Genomic DNA, 24,869 nt, shown 5'->3' with positions numbered 1-24,869 from the left:
TTTTTCTATGTATAGTATCATGTCATCTGCAAACAGTGACAGTTTTACTTCTTCTTTTCCAATTTAGATTCCTTTTATTTCTTCTTCTTCTCTGATAGCCATGGCTAGGACTTCCAAAACTATGTTGAATAGAAGTGGCAAGAGTGGACCTCCTTATTACTGATCTTAGAGGAAATGCTTTCACCGTTTCACCATTGAGAATGATGTTGGCTGTGGGTTTGTCATATATGTCCTTTATTATGTTGAGGTGGGTTCCCTCTAAGCCCACTTTCTGGACAACACTATGAGATTAGAAATCAGTTACAGGAAAAAAAACTGTGAAAAACCACAGACCCATGGAGGCTAACAATATGTTACTACGTATTCAATGGATTACTGAAGAAAGAAATCAAAGAGGATATCAAAAAATACCTAGAGACAAACAACAATGAAAACACAGCAATCCAAAACCTATAGGACACTGCAAAAGCAGTTTTAAGAGAGAAGTTTATAGCAATACAATCTTACTTCAAGAAACAAGAAAAATCTCAAATAAACCACCTATCTTCACACCTATAGCAACCAGAGAAAGAAGACAAACAAAACCCAAAGTTAGTAGAAGGAAAGAAATCATAAAGATCACAGCAGAAATAAATGAAATAGAGATGAAGACAATAACAGCAACGATTAATGAAACTGAAAGCTGGTTCTTTGAGAAGATGAACAAAATTTATAAACCTTTAGCTGGACTCATCAAGAAAAAGAGGGAGAGGAATTAAATCAATAAAATTAGAAATGAAAAAGGAAATGTTATAACAGATACCACAGAAATACAAAGGATCATGAGAGATTACTACAAGCAACTATATGCCAATAAAATGGACAACCAGAAGAAATGGACAAATTCTTAGAAAGATACAACCGTCCAGGTCTGAGCCAGGAAGAAATAGAAAATATGAACAGACCAGTCACAAGTACTGAAATTGAAGCTGTGATTAAAAGTCTTAAAACAAACAAAAGTCCAAGATCAGATGGCTTCACAGGCGAATTCTATGAGACATTTATAGAAGAGTTAACACCTACTCTTCTGAAACTCTTCCAAAAATTTGCAGAGGAAGGAACACTCCCAAGCTCATTTTATGAGGCCACCATCACCCTGATACCAAAATGAGACAAAGATATCCCCAAAAAAGGAAATTACAGGCCAGTATCACTGATGAATAGAGATGCTAAAATCCTCAACAAAATACTAGCACACTGAATCCAACAACACATTAAAAGGATCATACACCTTGATCAAGTGGGATTTATCTCAGGGATGCAAGGATTCGTCAGTATATGCAAATCAATCAGTGTGATACACCACATTAACAAATTGAAGAATAAAAACCATATGGTCATTTCAGTAGATGCAGAAAAGCTCAACACCGATTTGTGATATTTTCATTTTTTAATTAAAAATTTTTTGAAGTTTTAAATTGTGGTAAAATACACAAAGCATAAAACATACCATGTTAACTGTTTTTAAGTGTACAGTTCATCAGTGTTAAGTACATTCACATTGTTAAGTTTGTTACAATTAACATTCATAGTGTTAAGTATGTTAACCAAACTCCAGAGCTATTTTCGTCCTGCACATTTAAAACTTTGCACCCATTAAGCAGCAAGTCCCTATTCTCCCCTTTCCCAGTCCCTGGCATACACCGTTCTACTTGCCGTCTCTATTAATTTGACTACTGTAAGTACCTCATATTAGTGAGATCATACACTATTTTTCCTTTTGTTACTATTTCATTTAGCATAGTGTCCTCAAGGTTCATCAGTGTTGTAGCATGTGTCAGAATTTCCTCCTTCTGAAAGGCTGAATAACATTCCACTGTGTGTATATACTGCATTTTTTTTAATCCATTCATCCATCGATGGAGACTTGTATTACTTGCACCTTTTGGCTATCGTGAATAATACTGCTATGCAAGTGGGTGTAAAAATATTTCTTTGAGACCCTGCGTTCAGTTATTTTGGGTTTATACCCAGAAGTAGAATTAGTAGATCATATGGAAATTCTGTTTTTAATTTTTTAAAGGAATCACCATACTGTTTTCCATAGTAGTTGCACCATTTTACATTCCCAGCTACAGTGCACAGGTTTCCAGTATTCCCACATTCTTGCCAACACTTGTTATTTTTTGTTTCTGTGACAGTAGCCATCCTAATGGGTGTGAGGTATATCTCATTGTGGCTTTGATTTGCATTTCCCTAATTATTAGTGATGTCAAGTATTTCATGTGATTTTTGCCAGTTGTATAATCTTCTTTGGAAAAATGTCTATTCAAGCCCTTTGCCCATTTTTAAGTCAGTTGATTTTTCATTGTTGAGTTTTAGGGGTTCCTTATATATCTGGATATTAACTCTGTATCAGACGTATGATTTGCAAATATTTTCTCCCATTTCATAGGTTGCCTTTTCAACTCTGTTGATTGTGTTCTTTTATACACAAAATTTTAAAATTTTGACGTAGTCCAGTTTATTTTTACTTTTGTTACTTGTGCTTTTGGTGTCATATAAAAGAAATCTTTGCCAAATCCAGTGTTGTAAAGATTTTTCCCTTATATTTTCTTCTAAAAGTTTTATATTTTAGCTCTTCCATTTAGGTCTTGGATCCGTTTGGAGTTCATTTTTGTATATGGTGTAAGGTAAAAGTCCAATTTCATTCTTTTGCTTATGGATATCCAGTTGTCCCTGCACCGTTTATTGACAAGACGGTTTTTTTTCCTCCATGGAATGCTCTTGGCACCTTTGTCGAAAATCATTTGACCATATATGTGAGAATTTATTTCTAGACTCTCTTCTATTCCATTGGTGTATTTGTGTCTTTATGCCAGTACCACATTATTTTGATTACTGTATCTTTGTAGTAAATTTTGATGTCATGAAGTATGAGTCCTCCAGCTTTGTTCTTCTGTTTCAGGATTGTTTTGGCTCTTCTGGGTACCTTGATATTCTGTTTTATTTTTAGGATGGAGTTTTTCATTTCTGCAAAAAATGTCAGTGGGATTTTCATAGGGATTGCATTACATCTGTAGATCACTTTGGGAGTATTGCCATCTTAACAATATTAAGTCTTCCAATCCATGAGCTGTTTGCATTTAAAATAATCATTATCTACTGGTATATTATTTGTGTAATAAGCATAAATAAATTTTTAAAAGAATTGTTGGCAGAGGGAATTGGTAAATTTCTTTTTCTTCTTTCACTTTTATTGAGATATAATTGACATTCAGCACTGTATAAATTTAAGCTATACAGCATAATGACTTGAAATGGTGGTCAAAAGGTAGAAACTTCCAGTTATAAGATAAATAAATACTGGGGATGTAATGTACATGATGACTATAGTAAACAGTGCTGTATGGTATATTTGAAAGTTGCTAAGAAAGTATAAAAGTTCTCATGAACAGGGACTGATAAATTTGTAATGTCAGTTTATGTATCTTCACTTTATGGATCTCATGTTCCAATATTTATAAACTGACATAAGTTTTGGAGAAAAAGAACCAATTAGATATTAGTAGAGAAATGATTATCTGACTCTATGTGTTCATAAAAAGAAAATGTTTGTGGCTTGATAAATTAAACAAATTGAATTAAATTATTTACTGTTAACCAATAGGCTTATTTAGACATTTAATGATATTAACTAAGTTCAGATATAGTTTTATCTTGTCTGTTTTGCTCATACTCAAACAAACTTTCACCTTGTTAATTAAAAATGTTATTTTATTCACACCACTTAAAATTGTGTCTCATTGAACAGAGAATCTCTTGGGTCTTATTTCCTGAAGATTATCTGTGAACATTTTAAGTCATCAGAAAATATTGGTAAAGCTCTACTGTTCCATGTTGAAATGCTTTTACAAAGGAAGGAAGAATTGCTTGCCACGGAGAAGATTGAAGAAATCATTATAGGTCAGTAGGATTTCTGCAGGTGTTTTAGAAAGGTGTTAATATGCATGTAGTTCTAAGATGGAGGTCAGAACAGTAGCAAAATCCTCAGGTCAACAGATTTTTTCCTTTCTCTCACTTCCTTTTTTTTTGTCCTTAATACCCTTTGACTATAACAACTCACCTATCCAGATTCCACATATTTGGCAAGCTAGAATGAAAGCTAACAAAGATAACAAAACATCAACAAAAACAGACAAACCTCTGAGCTTAAACCTCATGTGTAATGGAAAATTGTGAGATTATAAGCCTAATTTCATGTTTCAGTTTGATCTCAAATTAGCTGTGTACCTTCAGGCAAGTCAGTAATATCTCTGGATCTTTTTCCAACTATAAAATGAAGGTTGTGAACTACATTCCTACTTTTTAACTTCTTTTTAGCAGCAGCAGCAGCATCCTTTTGTGATGCAATTGTATATGAACCCTGCCCCCAATAAAATAGACTAGAGTTGCTGTGGTTAAAGCAGAGATGTAGAGCCAGATCTCAGCATTCCATTAATCCCCCATCTCTCTGTAGAACCCTATACCCTGAAGAACACAGAGAGTATGATCCCTTTATTAGAAAATTCTTGCCCTGATCTGTCTTTCCTACTCTATACATATATAGAGATATAACTGGAATGATAGTCACTAATGTTAACACTGGAATTTATTCTGAGTGGTGGCAGTTTAGGTGATTTATTACTTTCTTTGTTTTTTACCAGATTGCTTGAATTTTTATAAGTATGTATCATGTTTTTATAAAAACAAAGTCATTGATTTTTTTAAAGGAAATCTTTTGACTAGATAATCTCTAAGGGTCTTTTGAACTCTAGATTCTATGAACTGTATTTTACTGATGACACCCTTCCTCCATATCCTCACTAAGAATCCAGTTATTTTTAGACCCAGTGTTGTTAAGCTTGGTTATCTGGTTTTCCAACCCTCAGCATTTTAATGGTAGCATATTATAAAGGGAGAAAGGACCTACAGGGAAATATACAGATAACCCGATCACAAGGGAGGGAAAAACCTTATAAATTATATAAAACAATTTCAAGTATTTAAAAAAGTATAATAATCTGTACTACATAATAATTACTGAAGGCATCATTATGATATACTATCAGTACAGTAAAATACAATAGTTGTTAGTGTTGACCTTGAATAGTCAAGCAAAAGTTAAATTGTGCTTCAGAAAACTAGAATGTATGTTTAGAAAAACATAATTCATAAAACATAATTTTTAGAAAAATTAAGAACTTTAAATGATTTAGACTTTTTAAAATAAAAAATTATTTTATGTTTAATGAAAGTAAACTGCCATGTAACTAGAAAACTTTGCTATCCAGAATAACTAATTTTCTAAGATTACAGTTAACCCAAGTTATATTGTTATATCTAATTATACACTTACACTTTCAAAGTATGATAATATTTTAACACACAAGCTTTATGTAGCTTTTTACTCTCATGTGAGTATTTTTAACTAAGTCATGGAACAAACTATGTCTGCTGAGGGGTCAGAGACTCTCAGTTTTCTAATCAAGACTTTCATGGAAATTGATAGTGCCAAAGGGGTGGAAGTGAAAGGGATATAGAATTCTATTATAGCTTAAACTTTACCTTAGTGTGTGATAATGTATTTGAACCCTGTAAATGTCTAGACCAGAAACAATCAGACATGAGTTACAATTTAAAGTAATAGAGTTTATGTGTAAACGTGGTCTTAAAGTATTTTACAAAGGCTTTAAGGTATAATTGGCCTTTCTTGGGAACTTGATCTGATCTAGTTAGTACGTAATAGTATAAACACTTCTTATTAATGATTTCTAGCATTGCTGTCTGTTCATTGATAATAACATTAAGGCACCAGATGATGATCAAATTTGGAACTTAGAAAATACGTTAAAAAGAGACTAGGCTGGAAAACTATTACAGATTGATGGGCGAATTACTACAGTGATTCTAGCAAACTCTGATTGTATTGCATAATCAATTTTGCTAGTAAATCTAAAATTGATGATGAAAACCTGTCTGAATGTGATTGTGTTTGTAGCCATTACTTAAAGAGTATAGGTTCTGAAGAGCACAGTTAGTGCTCTTTATTTAATGTAATAGATCTTGATTCTTGTTTTTAGAACTTGGGTTTTTTTTTTTTCAGGTCACCAAACAGGAAGACAACTGACAACAGAATTAGTAGGCTGTTTACACAACATTCTATGGAAAAAAGCTGCCCAAAGTTTTCAGGTTTGGGAATAATCTATTTTCATTCTTTATATTCTTTCTTCACCCCAACAAATAAAACAATGTATTCACTATAAAAATCATAGAGCATTAAGTACTTTAATAATCTCTTTCTGCTTAGGTACTGTCTATTTATTAAATATTTATAATGTAGAATTTTAATGTGCATTGGACAAGAATTTATTTAAAAATTCTAAGATGTGGACTTCCCTGGTGGCGCAGTGGTTAAGAATCTGCCTGCCAATGGAGGGGACACGGGTTTGATCCCTGGTCCAGGAAAATCCCACGTGCCGCGGAAGCAACTAAGCCCATGCTCCTCAACTACTGAGCCTGCACTCTAGAGCCCACGAGCCACAACTGCTGAGCCCACGTGCCTAGAGCCCGTGCTCTGCAACAAGAGAAGCCACCACAATGAGAAGCCCGCACGCCACAATGAAGAGTAGCCCCCACTCGCCGCAACTAGAGAAAGCCCACATGCAGCAACAAAGACTCACCGCAGCCAAAAATAAATAAAGTAACTTATTTATTTTTTTAAAAATAAACTAAAAATAAAGATACTAAGATGTGATTCATCCCCATTGGGAGTTTACAGGGTAGGGAAATGACATCACTGATATTAAGATATAAGAAAGTATAATTTATTTTAACATGAGGAGCAAGAAAGAGGGTTTTATTTCCTTTAAAAATTGAGGTATGGAGCACAGAGGATTTTTAGGGCAGTGAAAATACTTTGAATGATACTATAATCATGGAACGCATGTCATTATCCATTTGTCTAAATCCATAGAATGTACAACACCAAGAGTGAACCCTAATGTAAGTTCATCAGTTGTAACAAATACACCATTCTGGTAGAGGATGTTGATGATGGGGGAGGCTGTACATGTGTTGGGTCAGGAGGTATCTAGCAGATATCTGTACATTCCTCTCACTTTTGCTGTGATCCCAAAACTGCTCTTAAAAAAAACCTTTTAAAAACATTGTGGTGTAATAAAAATGGAAAAAAATGTAGTAATATTTTTTCTTTATACAAAACAGTCCAGGTTTACTGTAGAAAATTTGAAACCACAGATAAGTTTTTTAAAAAGAATAGTTATTCTTAATCCAATCACTCTTAAAATTTTATATATTGCCTTCTAATCCATATGCATTTGTGTGTGTATGTGTAAGAAAGGACGTACTGTTTTAGTGGATTTCCACTTCCAACCAAAATGTAAGAGACCTGGTTGATGTCCTTGCCTGAAAAACACCTTGCTCCCTCTCCCTACCTCCAAAAAATCAAGACAAAACACATGAAAAAATGGTTTTCGAGACACTGGACATTAGGCAATGGAGAGTGATCTCTGGTAGATAGGAAATAAACAAGGTGAGCACTGCAGTTGTTCAGCTTACTACCTTGAGTTTCCAGGCTGTAGCATAGGAATAGAAACTGAAGTGGACTATGACATAAATCACAGTAAGATCATTTTTGACCCACCGCCTAGAGAAATGGAAATAAAAACAAAAATAAACAAATAGGACCTAATGAAACTTCGAAGCTTTTGCACAGCAAAGGAAAGCATAAACAAGATGAAAAGACAACCCTCAGAATGGGAGAAAATATTTGCAAATGAAGCAACTGACAAAGGATTAATCTCCAAAATATACAAGCAGCTCATGCACCTCAATATCAAAAACACAAACAGCCCAATCCAAAAAGGGGCAGAAGACCTAAATAGACATTTCTCCAAAGAAGATGTACAGATTGCCAACAAATACATGAAAGGATGCTCAACATCACTAATCATTAGAGAAATGCCAATGAAAGCTACAATGAGGTATCACCTCACACCAGTCAGAATGGCCATCATCAAAAAATCTACAAACAATAAATGTTGGAGAGAGTGTGGAGAAAAGGGAACCCTCTTGCACTGTTGGTGGGAATGTAAATTGATACAGCCACTATGGAGAACCGTATGGAGGTTGCTTAAACTAAAAATAGAACTACCATATGACCCAGCAATCCCACTCGAGGGCATATACGCTGAGAAAACCATAATTCAAAAAGAGTCATGTACCACAATGTTTGTTGCAGGTCTATTTACAGTAGCCAGGACATGGAAACAACCTAAGTGTCCATTGACAGATGAATGGATAAAGAAGATATGGCTCATATATACAATGTAATATTACTCAGCCATAAAAAGAAAGTTGAGTTATTTGTAGTGAGGTGGATGGACCTGGAGTCTGTCATACAGAGTGACGTAAGTCAAAGAGAATAACAAATACCATATGCTAACACATATATATGGAATCTAAAAAAAAAATGGTTCTGAAGAACCTAGGGGCAGGACAGGAATAAAGACACAGATGTAGAGAATGTGGACTTGAGGACACGGGGACAGGGAAGGGTAAGCTGGGGCAAAGTGAGAGAGTGGCATTGACATATATACACTACTAAATGTAAAATAGATAGCTAGTGGGAAGGAGCTACATCACTCGGGGAGATCACCTCGGTGCTATGTAACCACCGAGAGGAGTGGGATAGGGAGGGTGGGAGGGAGTTGCAAGAGGGAGGGGATATGGGGATATATGTATACATATAGCTGATTCACTTTGTTATACATCAGAAACTAACCATTGTAAAGCAATTATACTCCAATAAAGATGTTGGAAAAAAAAAAGGAAAGAAACTGAAGTGGATCCTAGCAGGCTTCCTAATTTGAGGAGTTGGAGCTGAGAGTCTGGGAAGACTGATGTAGCTAGAATTCATAGGACAGAGTATCAGAGAGGAGAACAGAGCAAGAAAGAGAACTCCATAATCAGAGAATCCTTCTCAAGTGTTTAGTGGAGTACTGATCAAGATAATATGGGATGAAAATACCTAAAGCCAGATGAGTCACCATCTAAAAGTATTAGAACAGTGCCTGGCACTCACACAGGTCTGGGAATAGAACCTGTTCATACCAGCCAGACTGGAAAACTTCTAATTCATGGGGCATTGGGTAGAGAATTCAGAAAGGTCTTGTTTTGCTAGTGGGGAGTAATTAGTCCTAAACTGAGCACTGTTCCAGACCAACCTGAAAAATCATAAAAGTATGACCTGAAAGGATCAAATTGGTCCCAAGGAATTTAAGTGCTTGCCAGAGTAGAGGTCAAGGATATTTACCAGAATGCAGAACTATCCAGCACCCGACAAGGTAAAGTTTATAACGTCTGGCATCTAATAATAAATTACCGGGCTTCCCTGGTGGCACAGTGGTTGAGAGTCCACCTGCCGATGCAGGGGACACGGGTTCATGCCCCGGTCTGGGAAGATCCCACATGCTGTGGAGCGGCTGGGCCCGTGAGCCATGGCCGCTGAGCCTGTGTGTCCGGAGCCTGTGCTCCGCAATGGGAGAGGCTACAACAGTGAGAGGCCCGCATACTGCAAAATAAATAAATTACCAAGCATACAAACAGGCAGGAAAATACAACCTATAATGAAGAAAAGAAGCAACAATTGAAACTAACATAGAAGTTAACATTAGCAGAGGACATTAAAATAGCTCTTATAATTGTATTCTATATATTCAAGAAGTTAGGTAGAGACATGGAAGATACAAAAGACCCAAATCAAACTTCCAGAGATGAAAAGTATGTCTAGGATCAAAAATATACTGCATAGTATTAACATCAGATTAGACATTGCAGAAGGATGGATATGTTAATTGTGGTCGTCATTTCACAGTGTATATATCAAAACATCTTGTTTTATACATTAAGGTGCTGCAAAATAGAATGATATTCTTATTTTCTTTTAGAGGGTCTCTGTTTCTTTACTGAGCAAGTAAAAAATTATTTCAGAATTCCCTTCTCGTATTGAATCTTTTTTTCTCTCATTTTCCAGTCTTGCAGGATAATTTTTTTAACTCCCACTTCCCAAACTGTAGAAGAATGTAATCTTAATTCTAAATAGTCAAAGGCAGTGTTATACCTCCTCAGCACAGTTGTTTCTAGTAGGGAGTGAGTTTTATTCCTTTTAGGTACTAATGACTCCTGTCTTTCATTGAAAAATGTGAAGTTTCTTGGTAGGGTACAGGGGACTCATCTACGTTACCTTGGTGTGCATGAGCAATCTTAATTTTCTTATCTTAAAAAAAGTTATCCAGGTCATTTCTATTAGATTTTTTGTAATAGCTTCTTACCATTGAAAATTTTAAAGTGCCTCAAAAGTAAGAAAATATTTTTGTACAAAAACATAGCATTTAGGGCTTCCCTGGGGGCACAATGGTTGAGAGTCCGCCTGCCGATGCAGGGGACACAGGTTCGTCCCCCAGTCCAGGAAGATCCCACATGCTGCGGAGTGGCTGGGCCTGTGAGCCATGGCCGCTGAGCCTGCGCATCCGGAGCCTGTGCTCTGCAACGGGAGAGGCCACAACAGTGAGAGGCCTGCGTACTGCAAAAAAAAAAAAAAAAAAAAAAACCACACACACAAAAAAACCACAAAAAAAAACAGCCATAGCATTTAATTAAAATAGTGAAAAACCTGGAAATTTACTAAAATATCTTACATTTTCTTATCCTACGTAGCAACATAGATTAATATTTACAAAATGAAGTTAAATGGAAAGAATAGAAAATGAAATTGTAATATAAAGTGTGATTACAACTATATAAAAATACAAAAGGGTAAAATTAAAATGCAATGTGGAAAAATGAAAATAGCTGTATTCAAATGGTAAATTATGGGTGTTCTCTTTTAACATTTTTATCATTGTTGTTTTAATAACTTTTAAATCGTATTCTGAGTTTTCTAGGGTGGCTCACCACCCTCTCCGACTCTTCATCCCATATGTGAAATTTCATTTTTTTTGGCTTTATTGAAGTATAATTGACAAAATTATGATTAAAGTGTACAATGTGATGATTTAATCTGATATACATATACATTGTGAAAGGGGTCTAATGACTTACTTAACACGTCCATCACCTCACATATTTACCTTTTTTCTTTTTGGTGAGAACATTTAAGTTCTGCTCTCTTAGCAAAATTCAGTTATACAATCCAGTATTACCAACTATAGTCACCATATATCTAATGTATGTATTAGATCCTCGGACCGTTTTCATCTTATAACTGAAAGTTTGTACCCTTTTACCAACCATTCTCCATTTCCCCCACCCTCAAACCCCTGGAAAACACCATTCTACTCTGTGTTTCTATGAGTTTGACTTTTTTTTCTTTACTTCAGATTCTACATATAAGTGATACCATGCAATGTTTGTCTTTCTCTTTCTGGCTTATATCATTTAGCATAATGTCCTCCAAATTCATCCATGTTGTCACAAATGGCAGGATTTCATTCTTTTTTAAGGCTAATATTCCATTGTATACATGTACTGTACTTTCTTTACCCACATTCATCAGTAAACAACAACTTAGGTTGTTTCCATACCTTGGCTTGCTGCAGTGGACATGGCAGTACAATTATCTCTTTGAGATAATGATTTCATTTTCTTTGGGTATCCCACACAGAAGTGGGATTACTGGATTGTATGGTAGTTCTATTTTTAATTTCTTAGGAAACCTCCAACTGTTTTCCATAGTGGCTATACCAGTTTACATTCCCACCAACAGTGTACAAGGTTTCCCTTTTCTGTACATCCTCACCACCATTTGTTATCTCTTGTCTTTCTGATGTTAGCCATTGTAGCAGATGTGAAGTGATATCTCATTGTGGTTTTGATTTGCATTTTCCTGATGATAAGTGATGTTGAGCACCTTATCATGTACCTGTTGGCCATTTGTATGTCTTCTTTGGGAAAGTCTGTCCAGATCCTTTGCCCATTTTTAATCGGGTTTTGTTTTTGTTCTTGTTTTTATTTTTTGCTACTGAGTTGTAGTATTTTCTTATATATTTTGGATATTACCCCCCCAAAATACTGCAAATATTTTCTCTGATTTCATAGGTTGCCTTTTAATTTTGTTGGTTTCCGTGAAACCTCTAATGTGAGGGAAGAAGAGAGAATATCGATTACCACTTTATCTATAACTTTATATTGATCAAGGCTGATAGTAAAATGCATTCAGCATTCAACTAAAGAGGATGTTGTGTTTTGGTTGCCTAAAAATGTAAACAGTGCCATTTTTTTGTTTCTAAAGGTGACTTGGAACAATTAGGGTCAAATATAGAAATATCTGTGTGATTTTGTTATTTCTTTTTAAACTTTAGGTAGAAGATTATGCTGATGCCCTACACTGGTACTGCTGTTCTCTGAGATTTTATGCATGTGATCAAACGTTCCTGGACTTTGCCAGGCTACAGAGGAACATGGCTGCTTGTTACCTGCATTTGGGACAATTTGATAAGGTCTTTTGATTTATTTGTTTTTCAAAGGCAGCAAATGTTGTTATGTGCAATGGCAGAGAGATGGTTGTAGTGGTGTGACTTCTTGGCTATTAGGTTAGGATGTCTGAGAGTTACTTCATACAGAACAAAGTCAAATTGATATTTTCCTGACTTGCACACTATAAACATTAATGAATGGAACTTCCCAAAAGGAGAGAAAATTTGGAGACTCTTAATTCCATTACTTACTGTTTATTTTTAACACCCTGTTCTGAAAGGTAATATATCATTGCAATTCATGAACAAAGTTATCTGCTGCTAACCATCTGCAGTATTGTCCTTTGAAGCAGAATAAATTTTAAGTTACACATTTTTTTGGGTCAAGCATTCAGTGAGAGCAAACACTGGGATGAAATTCGTTCTTTTACTTTCTGGGTTATCTTTTGCCTTTCCAACCAATCTAAAAAAATGTTCAGCATTTGATTTCTTATCAGAACAAAATTCTAGAAGGTAAAAGGGATAAAACTTGCTTGAGGATAGAGCCATTCATACTCCCCCAAAGCATTTGGGACATTTCTTCCTTTGGTTATCATATAGTATGCACATAATGGGGTGGGGCGTATTGTCTTGTGGTAAGAGAAAAAACAAGAAGTACAAGTATGGATCCAGGTAAAATATGAAGGTTTTTGTTGCTTTTTAAGTTTTAATAACAAATTTAGGGGGAAATATGTGATTAAGGGTTGTAATTTTAGACATTTTCTTTGAAGATTTGTTTACTTTGAAGGGTTGTTTACCTTAATAAATACTTCAGATTTTCTTTCAAAAGAATATTTACCATTTAGTTTGTTTGTTTATAAATTCACGGTCCTGAAAGAGAAGTTGAAAGGTTACTTAATTCATCGTATTTCTACACAGGCTAGCATTTAAGTGTTTCAGAAAGATGGTTGACTACTGTTTACTTAAAGACCTGAAAAGAAGATGTCACATAGATTTTGTTACTTAATTCATTATATTTCTGCTCAGAATACTGTTACCTATTTCAGAAAGGTAGTTTCCTACTGCTTACTTAAAGACCTGTAAAGAAGGTAATCACAAGGCTTTTGTAACTCTATGATTTATATTAACCTGGCAGATTGGGATGGACCTGGACCTGGAGCTAGACATGCCAACTGGGGGGATGGATACATCTGCAGGCCAAGGAAGGATATCTAATCACCTAGTCAAGATAGAAAGAACATAGTATGAGATACTGTGATAGTCTCTGAAGTTACAGAGATGAACAAGTTGCCTTTGACTCAGCCAATTAGCTGGCATCAGGGTATCCTAATGGGCAGATCAGATTATGGCAATGGGGGAAATTTAAGTGTTGGAAAGATTCCATAAGTTAGACACATAGGTAGTTGGCATCACATAAGCATATCAGCAGGGAACAGGTCTTCAATCATAGAGATTTGGACTCAGATGCAGGACTCAAATCTTTACATCACTGGGGGTATGTGTAGATAGACTAGAAAGAGCAAGGTCGAGCTCCAAACCTAAAGTGAAAGGAACATGAGGCTCTTTTTAAGAGTGGAGCTCAGGCATAGGGAGCCAGACTGGGATGCAATTACCGGAAAAAGAATACAAAGTGAATAGATGATACAGTCTTCTAAGACTTGAAGCACTGTTTCTTAAATTTCCTCTAACTAATGTCAAGTTTGGTCCTAGAGCCTAGTGTAGGACTGAACCTGTAATTGGGAGTTCAAATGATATTAGTAGTAAGGAGGGGAAGAAGAAGAGAGCAGGAAACCAGGCAGGTCCTAATATGTATACTCAGTTTGTGATTATGTCATTTAAGGCCAGATTGCCTTGTTGATTACTGTTAGTATATTTCTCCATTTCATCCTTCCTGTCTTAAACTTAGCAGAAATTGATTTGATACCTCCATATGTAAGGAATACTCTACTGTGCACTAAGACAGATGAAGAAAGGTGAAACAGTTACGCAGTTCATCATATTTTACTATTTTGCTATTGCCACCTAGTCTTGTTAATTTTTATTGTCTGCTTTTTTCACTCCTTCCCTTGATCTTCTTGAGTACTGTTCAGAAATTTTGTGAAAGCATATTTATTGCATCTGCTAAAATTTCATAGTTTTCATATAGGCACTAAGTAAAACTGACTCTTGTTGACTTTCTGTCATACTCCTCACCAATCCTTGGTGATTCCAAAACATTTTTTTTATCCCTAAGGCCCTATGCCTTATCCTTCCTTTTAGCAGAAAACCTTATCTTCTAATTTCCTGGGCTTGTATCCACTGACATGAACTTCATCACCTTCTCTCTTTATCCATTCTTTCTTCTCCCTTATCTCTGAGAAAGAAGTTACTTTCTCAGGGGACCTTCCCTACAAATCTCAACCCTAACTCTTTTATCTTTCTCTCTCTACTGTTTCTTTCCCCTGTCACTACAATTATTTTTAGGTCTTCTTTATTCAAAAACCTTTCTTCAACCGTGTCATCCTCCCCAAATTATAGTTTGTCCTTCCTTTCATCACCAAACTTTATAACCTAAAATTACTGCCTATATTTTTTTAGTATTCATTCATTCAAAAAATATTTATTAACTGTCTACTACTATATGTTAAATACTGTCCTAGGCAAATAGACAAAACCCCCTACCCCCACAGAGTTTATATTCTACTAGGAGACACAGACAATAAAAAGATAAATATTATGGTATATTAGAGAGGTCAGTAAATTTTCTATGCAGAACCACACAGTAAATATTTTAGGTTTTCTAGGCCATACAGTCTCTCTTGCAGCTACTCAACTCTGCTGTTGTACCATGAAAGTAGGCGTAGACCATATGTAAACAAATTGGCATGGCTTTGTTCCAACAAAACTTTATATTTAGGAACACTGAAATTTGAATTTCATATAATTTTTTGTGTCGTAAAGTATTCTTTTTTGATTTTTTTAGCCTTTTAAAAAAGTAAAACTTAGCTATTCATAGATGGTAGGCTGGATGGAGCCCAAAGGCCACAGTTTTCTGACCCTGTTATATTAGATAGTGATAAGTGCTAAAGAGAAAACTAAGTAGGAAAGGGTAGTATTAAATGTTTTAGAGGAGGAGTGAAGGGTTGGAATTCTAGGCAAGGTGGCCAGAGGGGGCTTCAGTGAGAAGGTAGTTTTTTAGTAGAGACCTGAGGAAATGAGGGATATGGCTATGAGGATACCTTTAAAAAGAGCATTCCAGACAGAGGGAGCAGCAAATGCAAAGGCTCTGGTGTGTGGGGTAGGAGCATATATGTGGTGTTTGAGGAACAGCAAAGAGACTAGTGTGGCTGGAGCAGAGGGAATATTAGGGAAAACAGGAAATGTGATCAAGGAAGTAGTGGGGAAACAGATCATGTAAGAAAGACATTGTAGTTCATTGTAAAGATTTGTGTCATTAAGTCTAAGTGAGATGGGGAGCCAGTGGGAGGGTTTGGGGGCACAAGAGTGTCAAGATCTGACTTGCATTTTAATAAGATCACTTGGCCACCGTGTTGAATAGACTGAGCTGGATGCAAGGGTGGAAGCAGGGAGACCAGTTAGGAGGCCACTGAAATAATCTAGGCAAGAGATGATGGTGGCATGGACCAGGATGAAGGAAGTATGGATGGTGAGAAGTGGTCAGATTCTGTATAGAATATGAAAATAAAGCTGACAGAATTCTCTGACAAACCAGATGTAGGATAAGAGAGAAAAAAAGAGACAAGAATGACTCTAAGGTTTTTGGCCTCACCACCTACTTCCCTTTTGATGATTTTTGCATCTGATTCTATAAACTGCTCTTTTGAATATCACTAGTGACCTTTTTTTTAATAAATGTATTTATTTTTGGCTGCATTGGGTCTTTGTTGCTGGGCACCGGCTTTCTCTAGTTTCGGCGAGCAGGGGCTACTCTTCATTGCAGTGCGCGGGCTTCTCATTGCGGTGGCTTCTCTTGTTGCGGAGCATGGGCGCTAGGCATGTGTGCTTCAGTAGTTGTGGCTAACGGGCTCTAGAGCGCAGGGTCAGTAGTTGTGGCGCTCAGGCTTAGTTGCTCCACGGCATGTGGGATCTTCCTGGACTAGGGCTCGAACCCGTGTCCCCTGCATTGGCAGGCGGATTCTTGACCACTGTACCACCAGGGAAGCCCCGCTAGTGACCTTTTAATGATAAAGTCTAATGATTTTTTCCCTCAGTCCATTTTGTCCTCTGGTCTCTCTAGCACGAGAGAATATAATACTACTTTTTCCTTCCAGAAACTTTCTCTTTGGCTTCTAATGACATACTCGCTTTTTTTTATTGAAGTGTAGATGATTTACAGTGTTGTGTTGTTAGTTTCTGCTGTACAGCAAAGTGATTGAGATATATCTGTATATATCTTTATCATATTCTTTCCCATTATGGTTTATTACAAGATATTGAATATAGTTCCTGTGTTGTACAGTAGGACCTTGTTGTTTTATCTGTTCTATGTATAGTAGTTTGTATCTGCTAATCTCAGACTCCTAATTTATCCCTCCCCCACCTCCCTTCCTCTTTGGTAATTGTTAATTTGTTTTCTGTTTATGACATACTCTCTTAATCCTATTGCTCTGACCGTTCCTTTTTTATTTATGTTATTGGTAGTCTCTTTTCCCAAATAAATGTTGGATGAGGGCAGGTACTGTTTATCTCATTCTCCATTTTATCCTCAACACTCATGAACATGCTTGGTACATGGTAAGTTTTCAGTAAACATTTGTTGAGTTTATTCTCTGCTCCCTTCTTTTGTTTCTGTTGTACACTATCCCCACAGAAATTCATCAACTGTTTTCTTAGGTTCAGCTCTCCATATGCAAATCTATATCTATAGCCCTGATGTTTCTCATAGCCCACATCCACTTTTCTACTGTCTTTGGGTATATACAGCTATCTAAGACTGAAATCTTAGATTCATGGATTCCTTCTTCTCCCCCTATATTCAGTCGTGTGCCACATCTGGTCAATTCTACCTCTGCAATATTTTTGCCAGCTGTCTCCCCTTCCATCTTTACCTCACTACCCTAGTCCAAGCCCTCATTACCTCTAAGACTACTGGAATAATCTAACTGATTATTGTATCTTGCTCAATAATTTTCAGTGGCACCCTGTAAATAAAGACCAAATTTCTTAGACTTAAGGTCCTCCATAATCTTTATTTTTAAAATTAAAAAAAAATCTGTTCTAGTATAATTGCTTTACAAGGTTGTGTTAGTTTCTGCGGTATAACAAAGTGAATCAGCTATATGTATGCATATATCCCCATATGCCCTCCCTCTTGCGTCTCCCACCCAAATTCCCTATCCCACCCCTCTAGGTGGTCACAAAGCACTGAGCTGATCTCCCCGTGCGATGCAGCTGCTTCCCACTAGCTATCTATTTTACATTTGGTAGTGTATATATGTCCATGCCATTCTCTCGCTTTGTCCCAGCTTACCCTTCCCCCTCCCCATATCCTCAAGTCCATTCTCTAGTAGGTCTGTGTCTTTATTCCTGTCTTACCCCTAGGTTCTTCATGACATTTTTTTTCTTAGATTCCATATATGCGTTAATATACGATATTTGTTTTCTCTTTCTGACTTACTTCACTCGGTATGACAGACTTTAGGTCCATCCACCTCACTACAAATAACTCAATTTCGTTTCTTTTTATGGCTGAGAAATATTGCACTATATATATGTGGCACATCTTCTTTATCCATTCATCTGTCAGTGGACACTTAGGTGGCTTTCATGTCCTGGATATTGTAAATAGAGCTGCAATGAACATTGCAGTACATGACTCTTTTTGAATTATGGTTTCTCAGGGTATATGACAAGTAGTGGGATTCCTGGGTCGTATGAGGGTTCTGTCTTTAGTTTTTCAAGGAACCTCCATATTGTTCTCCATAGTGGCTGTATCAATTTACGGTCGCACCAACAGTGCAAGAGTGTTCCCTTTTCTCCACACCCTCTCCAGCATTTATTGTTTGTAGACTTTTTGATGATGGCCATTCTGACTGCTGTGAGGTGATACTGAACTCTAGTTTTGATTTGCATTTATCTAATGATTAGTGATGTTGACCATTCTTTCATGTGTGTGTTGGCAATCTATATATCTTCTTTGGAGAAATGTCTATATAGGTCTTCTTCCCATTTTTGGATTGAGTTGTTTGTTTTTTTGATACTGAGCTGCATGACCTGCATGTAAATTTTGGAGATGGATCCTTTATCAGTTGCTTCATTTGCAAATATTTTCTCCCATTCTGAGAGTTGTCTTTCATCTTGTTTATGGTTTCCGTTGCTCTTCAAAAGCTTTTGAGTTTCATTAGGTCCCATTAGTTTATTTATTTTTACATCTTTATTGGAGTATAATTGCTTTACAATGGTGTGTTTCTGCTGTATAACAAAGTGAATCAGTTATACATATACATATGTTCCCATATCTCCTCCCTCCTGCATCTCCCTCCCTCCCATCCTCCCTATCCCACCCCTCCAGGCGGTCACAAAGCACTGAGCTGATGTCCCTGTGCTATGCGGCTGCCTCCCACTAGCTATCTGTCTTACACTTGGTAGTGTATATATGTCCATGCCACTCTCTCACTTCGTCACAGCTTCCCCTTCCCCCTCCCCAATCCTCAAGTCCATTCTCTAGTAGGTCTGTGTCTTTATTCCTGTCTTACCCCTAGGTTCTTCATGACATTTTTTTTCTTAAATTCCATATATATGTGTTAGCATATGGTACCTGTCTCTCTCTTTCTGACTTACTTCACTCTGTATGACAGACTCCAGGTCCATCCACCTCATTACAAATAGCTCAATTTCGTTGCTTTTTAGGGCTGAGTAATATTCCATTGTATATATGTGCCACATCTTCTTTATCCATTCATCCGATGATGGACACTTAGGTTGTTTCCATCTCTGGGCTATTGTGAATAGAGCTGCAATGAACATTTTGGTACATGACTCTTTTTGAATTATGGTTTTCTCAGGGTATATGCCCAGTAGTGGGATTGCTGGGTCATATGGTAGTTCTATTTGTAGTTTTTTAAGGAACCTCCATACTGTTCTCCATAGTGGCTGTACCAATTCACATTCCCACCAGCAGTGCAAGAGTGTTCCCTTTTCTCCACACCCTCTCCAGGATTTATTATTTGTAGATTTTTTGATGGTGGCCATTTTGACCAGTGTGAGGTGATACCTCATTGTAGTTTTGATTTGCATTTCTCTAATGATTAGTGATGTTCAGCATCCTTTCATGTGTTTGTTGACAATCTGTATATCTTCTTTGGAGAAATGTCTATTTAGGTCTTCTGTCCGTTTTTGGATTGGGTTGTTGTTTTGATATTGAGGTACATGAGCTGCTTGTATATTTTGGAAATTAATCCTTTGTCAGTTGCCTCATTTGCAAATATTTTCTCCCATTCTGAGGGTTGTCTTTTCATCTTGTTTATGGTTTCCTTTGCTGTGCAAAAGCTTTTAAGTTTCATTAGGTCACAGTTGGTTATTTTTATTTTTATTTCCATTTCTCTAGGAGGTGAGTCAAAAAGGATCTTGCTGTGATTTATGTCAAAGAGTGTCCTTCCTTTGTTTTACTCCAAGAGTTTTATAGTGTCTGGCCTTACATTTAGGTCTTTATCCATATTGTGTTTATTTTTTGTATGGTGTTAGGAAGTGTTCTCATTTCATTCTTTACAACTGGCTGTCCAGTTTTCCAAGCACCACTTACTGAAGACGCTGTCTATTCTCCATTGTATAGTCTTGCTACCTGTATCAAAGATAAGGTGACCATATGTGCGTGGGCTCTGGGCTTTCTATCCTGGGCTCTCTATCCTGTTTCATTGATCTATATTTCTGGTTATTTGCCAGTACCGTACTGTCTTGATTACTGTAGCTTTGTAGTATAGTCTGATGTCTGGGAGTCTGATTCCTCCAGCTCCGTTTTTGTTTCTCAGGATTGCTCTGGCTATTTGGGGTCTTTTGTGTTTCCAACAAATTGTGAAATTTTTTCTTCTAGTTCTGTGAAAAATGCCCGTGGTAGTTTGATAGGGATTCCATTGAATCTGTAGATTGCTTTGGATAGTAGAGTCATTTTCACAATGTTGATTCTTCCAATCCAGAAGCATGGTATAATCTCTACATCTGTTTGTATCATCTTTGATTTCTTTCATCAGTCTTATAATTTTCTGCATACAGGTCTTTTGTCTCCTTAGGTAGGTTTGTTCCTAGGTATTTTATTCTTTTCGTTGCAGTGGCAAATGGGAGTGTTTCCTTATTTACTCTTGCAGGTTTTTCATCCTTAGAGTATAGAAATGCAAGAGATTTCTGTGCATTAATTTTGTATCCTGCTACTTTACCAAACTCATTGATTAGCTCTAGTAGTTTTCTGGTCGCATCTTTAGAATTCTCTATGTATAGTATCATGTCATCTGCAAACAGTGACAGCTTTACTTCTTCTTTTCTGATTTAGGTTCCTTTAATTTCTTTTTCTTCTCTGATTGCTGTGGCTAAAACTTCCAAAGCTATGTTGAATAATAGTGGTGAGAGTGGGCATCCTTGTCTTTTCCCTGATTTTAGAGGAAGTGGTTTCAATTTTTCACCATTGAGGACGATGTTGGCTGTGGGTTTGTCATATACTGCCTTTATTATGTTGAGGTAGGTTCCCTCTATGCCTACTTTCTGGAGAGTTTTTTTTATCATAAATGGGTGTTGAATTTTGTCAAAAGCTTTTTCTGCATCTATTGAGATTAACATATGGATTTGTCCTTCAGTTTGTTAATATGGTGTATCACATTGATTGATTTCTATTTACTGAAGAATCTTTGCATTCCTCGGATAAACCCCACTTGATCATGGTGTATGATCCTTTTAATGTGCTGTTGGATTCTGTTTCCTAGTATTTTGTTGAGGATATTTTCATCTATGTTCATCAGTGATATTGGTCTGAAGATTTCTTTTTTTGTGACATCTTTGTCTGGTTTTGATATCAGGGTGACGGTGGCCTCGTAGAATGAATTTAGGAGTGCTCCTCCCTCTGCTATATTTTGTAGAGTTTGAGAAGGATAGGTGTTAGCTCTTCTATAAATGTTTGATAGAATTCACCTGTGAAGCCATCTGGTCCTGGGCTTTTGTTTGCTGGAAGATTTTTAATCACAGTTTCAATTTCAGTGCTTGTGATTGGTCTGTTCATATTTTCTATTTCTTCCTGGTTCAGTCTCGGCAGGTTGTGCATTTCTAAGAATTTGTCCATTTCTTTAAGGTTGTCCATTTTATTGGCATATTGTTGCTTGTAGTAATCTCTCATGATCCTTTGTAGTTCTGCAGTATCAGTTGTTACTTCTCCCTTTTCATTTGTCATTCTATTGATTTGAGTCTTCCTTTTTTTCTTCATGAGTCTGCCTAATGATTTATCAATTTTGTTTAAATTCTCAAAGAACCAGCTTTTAGTTTTATTGATCTTTGCTATAGTGTCCTTCATTTCTTTTTCATTTCTTTCTGTTCTGATCTTTATGATTTCTTTCCTTCTGCCTACTTTGGGTTTTTTTTTTCTTTCTGTAATTGCTTTAGGTGTAAGGTTAGGTTGTTTACTTGAGATGTTTCTTGTTTCTTGAGGTAGGATTATGTTGCTATAAACTTCCCTCTTAGAACTGCTTTGGCTGCATCCCGTAGGTTTTGGGTTGTTGTGTTTTCATTGTCATTTGTTTCTAGGTATTGTTTGATTTCCTCTTTGATTTCTTCAGTTATCTCTTGGTTATTTAGTAGTGTAATGTTTAGCCTCCATGTGTTTGTATTTTTTACAGATTTTTTTTTACTGTAATTGATATCTAGTTTCATTGCTTTGTGGTCAGAAAAGATGCTTGATACAATTTCAGTTTTTAAAAATTTACCAAGGCTTGATTTGTGACCCAAGATGTGATCTATCCTGGAGAATGTTCCATGAGCAGTTGAGAAGAAAGTGTGTTCTGTTGTTTTTGATGGAATGTCCTATAAATATCAATTAAGTATATTTTGTTTAATGTGTCATTTAAAGTTTTTGTTTCCTTAGTTTTTTTTCATTTTGGATGATCTATTCATTGGTGAAAGTGGGGTGTTAATGTCCCCTACGATTATTGTGTTACTGTCGATTTCCCCTTTTTTGGCTTCTAGCATTTGCCTTATGTATCGAGGTGCTCCTATGTTAGATGCATAAATATTTACAATTGTTATATCTTCTTCTTGGATTGATCCCTTGATCATTATGTAGTGTCCTTCTTTGTCTGTTGTAATAGTCTTTATTTTAAAGTCTATTTTGTCTGATATGAGAATTGCTACTCCAGCTTTCTTTTGATTTCCATTTGCATTGAATATCTTTTTCCATCCCCTCACTTTCAGTCTGCATGTGTCCCTAGGTCTGAAGTAGGTCTCTTGTAGACAGCATATATACAGGCCTTGTTTTTTATCCATTCAGCCAGTCTGTGTGTTTTGGTTGGAGTATTTGATCCATTTACATTTAAGGTAATTATTGATATGTATGTTCCTGTTACCATTTTCTTTAGTGTTTTCGGTTTGTTTTTGTAGACCTTTTCCTTCTCTTGTGTTTCCTGCCTAGAGAAGTTCCTTTGAGATTTGTTGTAAAGGTCGTTTGGTGGTGCTGAATTCTCTTAACTTTTGCTTTGTCTGTAAGTGTTTCAATTTCTCTGTCAAAGCTGAATGAGATCCTTGCTGGGTAGAGTAATCTTGGTTGTAGGTTTTTTCCTCTCATCACTTTAAATATGTCCTGCCACTCTCTTCTGGCTTGCAGAGTTTCTGCTGAAAAATCAGCTTTTAACCTTATGGGGATTCCTTTGTATATTATTTGTTGCTTTTCCCTTGCTGCTTTTAATATTTTTACCTTGTATTTAATTTTTGATAGTTTGGTTAATATGTGTCTTGGCGTATTTCTCCTTGGATTTATCATGTATGGGATTTCTGCACTTCCAGAACTTGGTTGACTATTTCCTTTCTCATGTTAGGGAAGTTTTCAACTGTAATCTTTTCAAATATTTTCTCAGTCCCTTTCTTTTGCTCTTCTTCTTCTGGGACCTGTATTATTCAAATGTTCGTACGTTTAATGTTGTCCCAGAAGTCTCTAAGACTGTCCTCAATTCTTTTCATTCTTTTTTCTTTGTTCTGCTCTGTGGTAGGTATTTCCACTATTTTGTCTTCCAGGTCACTTATCTGTTCTTCTGCCTCAGTTATTCAGGTATTGCTTCCTTCTAGAGAATTTTAAATTTCATTTATTGTGTTGTTCATCACTGTTTGTTTGGTCTTTGGTTCTTTTAGGTTCTTGTTAAACATATTTTTTATTTTCTCCATTCTATATCCAAGATCTTGGATCAACTTTACTATCATTGCTCTGAATTCTTCTTCAGGTAGACTGCCTATTTCCTCTTCATTTGTTTGGTCTGGTGGGTTTTTACATTGCTTCTTCATCTGCTGTGTGTTTCTCTGTCATCTTATTTTGTTTAACTTACTGTGTTCGGGGTCTCCTTTTCGGAGGCTGAAGGTTCGTAGTTCCTGTTGTTTTTGGTGTCTGCCTCTAGTGGGTAAGGTTTGTTCAGTGGCTTCTCTAGGCTTCCTGCTGAGGGGACTCGTGCCTGTGTTCTGCTGGGTGGGGCTAGCTCTTGTCTTTCCAGTGGGTAGGGCTGCATCCGGTGGTATGTTTTGGGCTGTCTGTGAACTTAGTATGATTTTAAACAGCCTGTCTGCTAATGGGTAGGGTTGTGTTCCTGTCTTGCTAGTTGTTTGGCATGGGGCATCCAGCACTGGAGCTTCCTCGATGCTGGGTGGAGCTGGGCCTTAGCATTGAGACGGAGATCTCTGGGAGAGCTCTCACCAATTGATATTATGTGGGCCCGGTAGGTCTCTGGTTGTCCAGTGTCCTGAACTCGGCTCTCCCACCTCAGAGGCTCAGGCCTGACACCAGGCCAGAGTACCAACACCCTGTCAGCCACACAGCTCAGAAGAAAAGTGAGGGAAAAAAAGAAAGAAAAAATAATTTAAAATAAAATAAAATTATTAAAATAAAATTTTTTTAAAAAAAGGAGCAGCCAAACCAATAAACACATCTGTCAATGAAGAGAAATGCTAAAAACTGTACTAACATAAATGTAAAAATCAGAAACACGTCAGCTGCAGACAGCAAACCCCAAGTCTACAGTTGCTCCCAAAGTCTACTGCCTCAGTTTTGGGTTGATTCATTGTCTCTTCAGGTGTTCCACAGATGCAAGGTGCCTCAAGTTGATTGTGGGGATTTAATCTGCTGTTCCTGATGCTGCATGGAGAAATTTCCCTTTTTCTTCTTTGTTCACACAGTTCCTTGAG

At 36.6% G+C, this 24,869-nt stretch overlaps 1 protein-coding gene across 5 annotated transcripts in view; it reads left to right on the top strand.

Annotated features, from left to right (window-relative positions):
* Positions 1–24,869, top strand: part of TEX11 (testis expressed 11) — a 373,435-nt gene that overhangs the window by 215,989 nt on the left and 132,577 nt on the right. For all 5 annotated transcript variants that reach the window (XM_079911723.1, XM_079911722.1, XM_079911724.1 and 2 more), the window contains exons 14-16: positions 3,794–3,945; positions 6,125–6,210; positions 12,402–12,539. In XM_079911723.1, the coding sequence (XP_079767849.1) occupies positions 3,794–3,945; positions 6,125–6,210; positions 12,402–12,539 (376 nt within the window). The remainder of the gene's footprint in view (positions 1–3,793; positions 3,946–6,124; positions 6,211–12,401; positions 12,540–24,869) is intronic.

Source organism: Stenella coeruleoalba (genome assembly GCF_951394435.1).
Source record: "Stenella coeruleoalba genome assembly, chromosome: X".
Lineage (NCBI taxonomy): Eukaryota > Metazoa > Chordata > Mammalia > Artiodactyla > Delphinidae > Stenella > Stenella coeruleoalba.
The sequence above is the reverse complement of the archived record's forward strand: the minus strand, read 5'-3'. Positions and strand labels throughout refer to the sequence as shown.